Below are 6000 nucleotides of genomic sequence, written 5' to 3'. Positions count from 1 at the left end.
ACTGATTTCCAAAGTGGTTGCACAAGATTGCATTCCCACCAGGAATGGATTGAGGGTACCCCTTCCTCCACAACCTCTCCAGCAAAGGCTATCATTGGAGTTTTTGATTTTAGCCATTCTGACAGGTGTAAGATGATATCTCAAAGTTGTTTTGATTTGCATTTTCCTTATCGCTAAGGAGGTTGAGCATGACCTTAAGTGTCTTTTGGCCATTTGAACTTCTTCTGTTGAGAATTCTCTGTTCAGAGACCTTGTCATTTCTAAAAGACAGTCTCACAACAGACTTCCTGGTTCTCTGGGTCTCGCAGTCTTTTCACCCCTCCTCAATGTTCCCTGAGCCTTAGGTGTACAATTTGTGTTGTAGATCTATCTGCTAGGGTTGGGCTTCCCAGATCAGTTGACTTAACCCTTGTGGTTGTATCTAATGGGCTCTGTGAAAGCTGTTCTTATCTGTGCGTACAAGGATAAGCTTTAGAAAGCAATTGGGGATAATCTGATCTAGTTGTCCTCTAAGGTGCAAGACTTCATAGCTCTGGGTAGTTAGATGTTAAAGTCAATGACAGATTACTGGTATAGTGGAGTTGCTATTAAAAGTGGCCAGCCAGGAGGCTGAGAGGTAAACATGATACAATGTCTATGGAGGGAGTTTTCAATGCATGTCAAAACTGTGTCTTCCCTCAGATTATATACATTTTCTTTATGAGTGTGCAATAGTGTAAAGGAAGAATGTTTTAGAATATATGTAGCAAAACCTAACTAGTTTTGGTGTTTTTGTTTTGAGGGAGATAGAGATACTTGCACATCCACATTTATTGCTGTATTATTCTCAATTGCTGTATTTCCATGTACTTGCATTTGCCTAGCAGTCTTAGAAATATACACACCAGTGTATTTATAGTGGTTATCTGTGAAAATAAATTATTTTCTACTTTTTAAATGTTTCTGTTGGGCTGGAGAGATGGCTCAGTGGTTAAGAGCATTACCTGCTCTTCCAAATGTCATGAGTTCAATTCCCAGCAACCACATGGTGGCCCACAACCATCTATAAAGAGGTCTGGCGCCCTCTTCTGGCCTTCAGGTATACCGACAGAATATTGTATGCATGCATACATACATACATACATACATACATACATACATACATACATACATAAATATTTAAAAAAAATAAATGTTTCTGTTATCTGAATTTTATAATAGTTCCCATAGTCATTTTGGAAATAAAACCAATTTTTAAATGGTGTACTATGTATATAATTGCCAAAAATACAAACAAACTAAATCAAGACCATTCCCCCAAGATTTCAGAAACAAATGGATCAAAGTTTTTTTCTGTGAGGTTTAAATGAAATGTTACTTTTAAAAAAAGTAAGGCATTGACTCTCCCTATATGAAACACATATTAACAGTAAGAGGCGTTTTAAGTTGTATGACTTCGCTAAAAGTTTCTATAGATTATTTATGTAGACCATTGCTTTACACTATGATTTACAAGACTTTGGGAATTCAAGAGTCTCCAATTCAAATTCAAATCATTGATCATTAGTACACATCTGTGTGGGACTTGAGATGAGAGCAGAGATCTGTTCACTTTAGAAAGAGCACTGATCAGGCCAAAGAAGCACATGTCTGCTTTGGTGAAACAGTGAGTTTATTGAGGATACTTAGAGGATCATAGTGAGTGGGAGTGACTAACCGGAGCATGGGTGGCTCAAATAGAGCTCCAGAGCAAATAGCCCGCCCACTACACATAGTGACTCACATAAGCCGCATCACGGGAGCCCTCCTGACAGCTCTCCTCTCCCTAGCAATTCCTGACCTTTGTAAATTTCATTTTATTATTGAGTCTTATGAGCCTCCTCCAGGAGAGAGTACTTGAATTTGAGAGGATACCTGCACATCTAAAATGTTACCCCAATAACTTAAAATGCAAGGCAGAGAGGATAACAGTAGAAACAGGAAGGAGGGATGGATGTAGACACTCTACACTAAAGGGGACAGAGCATTTCTCATCACAATGTAGTAATCCCAGAATTCTACACGTAGTGTCTGGATGACAGGCGCAGCTGCTGCCCAGCGCCAATTTTAACTGAATCCTCTTGTCTGTCACACAGCAATCAGCAAGCCTTTTTACTGGAGAATGTCCCATGCAACAATGCGAGCTGTGAGGAAGTGCACCGGATGTTTAAAGTCTACTGGGACCTATCAGGCCTAAATCTTATCAAAGATGCCATGGTTGCCACCTTTTTTGATATCTATGAAGATGTGAGTTCAGAACTGTCCTGTGTGTTTAAGAGTTTAATTGCTATCTATATCATCTCATTGTAGCTTCATAGTTTTTACCAGAAAATGGAATGAGAATGGTTCATTAAAGAAAACCTCTTTTAATGTTCAGTAGGTGTGGGGGCTGACGCTGGTAGTGATAGTTATCTCTGTAGTTGACTATGGAAGTGTTATCTCTTCTTGTGCTTATTTGGAATAAACTGCTGCAGAATTGTGCTTTAAGACTAGCAGATCTACAAGTTCATCCGCTGACCCAAGCAGAACCAGCAGGTACCTGCACACACAGCAAGGGAGTGCATTCACTACATTTGTCAACTGGAACGTGGCATCTGCTGACACTTTCCTGGCTCTGTCACTAGTTGCCAAGTGAGCTGGTGGAAAGCTCTGTAGGTGCCTGGCATCCACCTTTCTAAAAAGAAAGCTGGTTTACTACTTAGAAGAAGAAAAGAGAGAGGGCTGAAGGCTGGAGAGATGGCTCAGAGATTAAGAGTACTGATGACTGCTCTTCCAAACGTCCTGAGTTCAGTTCCCAGCAACCACATGGTGGCTCACAACCATCTGTATTGAGATGCAGTGCCCTCTTCTGCAAACACATGGACAGAACACTGTAAACATAATAAATAAATCTTTAAAAGAGAAGAAAAGCTTTTGAAGAATATAAAGTTAATTTATCCATATACATCCTTACAGATTGTTTACTATAGAAAGTAAAAGCCCATCAGAACATTTATATCTTCATTAACCTTTTATTTTGTTGTTCTGTTTCGCTCTGGGTTTAAGAGGCTTGTATTCAGTGGTGAGTTATAGATACCCACACTTCCTTGCTTTTTCTGCTGCCAAATCGCATTTCATTTTATTTTTCATTAGCAGTTTCCAAGCATAAAAGTAATTGGTAGAAATAGTACAAGAAAAAAAATCAACAAAATTGCTTACAAATCAATTTTTAACTTCTGTACATCAAAAAACATAATAAATGAAATTTCAAATTATTTTTAAGTATGGAAAATAGAAATGCTACAAATGAATGAAGTAATTCATATCCTTAATCTAAAAGTAAGTATTCATATCCTTAATCTAAAAGTAAATATTCAGGCCAGCCTGGTCTACAAGAGCTAGTTCCAGGACAGGCTCCAAAACTACAGCGAAACCCTGTCTTGAAAAACCAAAAAAAGAAAAAGAAAAAATTAAGTATTCATAGACACTGGTGTGTCACCAAAATCTCTCCAGAAAAGTATAGTCAATTTATAGAAAAAAAAATATATTGCTAACATTTATAAAATGAAAATTGAGTAGTATCAGGAGATGCGGAAGAGCATCTACTTTAAATGGACGTGTGGTTTGTCTTCAGTAAAACGGGCTGAATGTGTACTTGTTAGGGAGCGAAAATGTGGTACCAGTGCCACATGCACCACAGCAGGTAACTGGACCATGTTTGCTGAGGGTCTGACAATTCTGCACAAAATAGTGAGCTGTGTCTACATTTCAAAAGTATGTGCTGCAAATGTCTGGAAGCCTGACATAGATCCCCAAACCTACTGTGAGAAAAGAGACTCAGTTCCTGAAAGTTGTCCTGGACGTCCACATTACACTTCCCATTCCCCACTTCCCCACACATGCACACAGTAATGATTCTAAAATGAAATTGTAGGGCTGAATGTGGTGACGTGCACCTTTAATTCCAGTACTCTTGAAGCAGAGTCTAAGGCCAACCTGATCTACAAACTTGGTTAGCCAGGTTCAAGCCAGCCAAGGCTACACAGTGAATACTATCTTTAAAAAAATAAAATCACAGTGTATATACATAAAATCAGAAGGAAATATACCAAAATGCTAACAGTTACTTCCCAGGACTGTTTTCTTTTTATTTCCTATTTAAGTTGTATACCTACATTCTTAGTAAACTTATTTTAGACATCAACCTACTAAGGTTGTACAAATAACAAACTACCCGAGAAAATTAACTTAAAAGGACAAAGGATTTCAGTCCACAATCACTACATCCTGTCTCTTGACTGGTGCAGCACAGTACATCATGACAGGACCACATGGTAGAATAGGCCAGCTCACCTGTGGCGGCCTAGCAGCAGAAAGATGGCAAAAACTGAAGCCACAATATCCTTCAGGGATATCAGGAACATACCCATTCATAGGCCTTACCTCCAAAAGTTCCCACCACCTCCAACAGGCTGCCAAGCAAATCTTTAATACGTGAGCTTTGGAATAAGAATTACTCAAACTATAGCACAAGTCACACAGTGGTTTTTTTCTTTCACCCAGTAGTTTTTCTTACAATTTTTTGTTTTTTTTTTCAGGGCATCTTGGACATTATAGTACTCAGTAAAGGGTACACCAAGAACGATGCTGCCATTCATACACTTAAAAATAACTTTGAAGCAGATGCTTATTTTGTAAAAGTCATTGGTGAGTATTCTAGATGTTACCAATCATCTTGTTTTCCTCTCCCCTTCCCTTTTCTCTCTCTTCCCTTCTCCTCATTTCCTGGTACAATGCACACTCCTGCGTGGTGCATGTACAACCCTCCAGATCAGGAAGTGAGCTGCAGCAGAACATCATGCTAGCTATACATAGGCCCCATTCACATATACCAGCTGTCCCAACAATGACTCTCTTTCCCTTCTGGTTTAGTATTCTGCCCAGGATGTGTTGAATTTTCCACATCTTTCCAGACTTCCTCAATCTAGGACAATTTTTCAGTCATTTTCTATTTTTATCTTCATTGGTTTTAAAGAATTCAAATTTTATATTGTTAGATAATCCTCGCTATCTAACTCAAGTTACCTGTTTTTGGCAAGACTCTACAGCAGGGAATTGCAGAGCAGACGTGCTGCACCTCCAGGTCATTGGACCAGGAGGACACAGTGCACACTGCTCACCTGCTCACAGAGAAGAACAGTTCATTATTTTTATGTGTGTATGAGTGTTAGGAACAGAACCCTTGTCCTCTGTGAGAACAGTGCTCCTCACCACTGAGCTGTCTCTCCAGCCCTGAGATGATCAATTTTTGTTTGTTAATTTATTTACTTTAATGTGTATTGGTGTTTTGCCTGCATGTATGTCTTTGTGAGGGTGCCATGGCCTCTGGAAGTGGAATTACAGACAGTTGTAAGCGGCCATGTGGGTGCTGGGACTTGAACTCAAGTCACCTGGAAGAGCAGCTAGTACTCCCAACTTCAAAGCCATCTCTCCAGCCTCATGGTGGCCAGTTTTATCTCTCCTATAGCCACTGTTTTTCCCTTCCCTGTTCCTACAGAATTCTGGTATTGCTTGTCTCCCTTTTATATCAAACTTTTACCTGCTACCATTAGAGTCTATTGATCACTCCTGCCTCAGCTTTTGTCAAATAATGATTCTGCTTTGCATCATTCTTTCTACATTATCTTTTTTTTGTATTTATTGATTGTATTGTATATGGCTGCCTGAGTGTGTGTATCTCTACCACATGCATGGAACCCTTGTAGATCAGAAGGAGGAATCAGAGCCCCTGGAACTGGAGTTACAGTTGTTAAGTCACCATAGGGTTCTAGAAACCAAACCTGGATCCTCTGCAAAACCTCTTTAACTGCTGAGCTCTCTCCACACCCCCATCCTTCTACATTCACAGTTTCATTTTGTACAGCCCTTGACCTGTGCCTTGAATCACACACATTTTTCCATGTATGTAAAACCCAGGCTCTCAGTACTTAGTGTACATGTTAG

At 39.5% G+C, this 6000-nt stretch overlaps 1 protein-coding gene across 1 annotated transcript in view; it reads left to right on the top strand.

The window, feature by feature from the left end:
- Itfg1 (integrin alpha FG-GAP repeat containing 1) overlaps positions 1-6000 on the top strand; it is a 114510-nt gene that overhangs the window by 88022 nt on the left and 20488 nt on the right. Inside the window, exons 11-12 of the mRNA XM_013353726.2 lie at positions 2115-2265; positions 4596-4704. Coding sequence (XP_013209180.1) covers positions 2115-2265; positions 4596-4704 — 260 coding nt within the window. The remainder of the gene's footprint in view (positions 1-2114; positions 2266-4595; positions 4705-6000) is intronic.

This window comes from Microtus ochrogaster, unplaced genomic scaffold (assembly GCF_000317375.1).
Source record: "Microtus ochrogaster isolate Prairie Vole_2 unplaced genomic scaffold, MicOch1.0 UNK15, whole genome shotgun sequence".
NCBI classification, from domain to species: domain Eukaryota; kingdom Metazoa; phylum Chordata; class Mammalia; order Rodentia; family Cricetidae; genus Microtus; species Microtus ochrogaster.
Note: the sequence above shows the minus strand (reverse complement) of the source record. Positions and strands in the feature narration are given on the sequence as shown.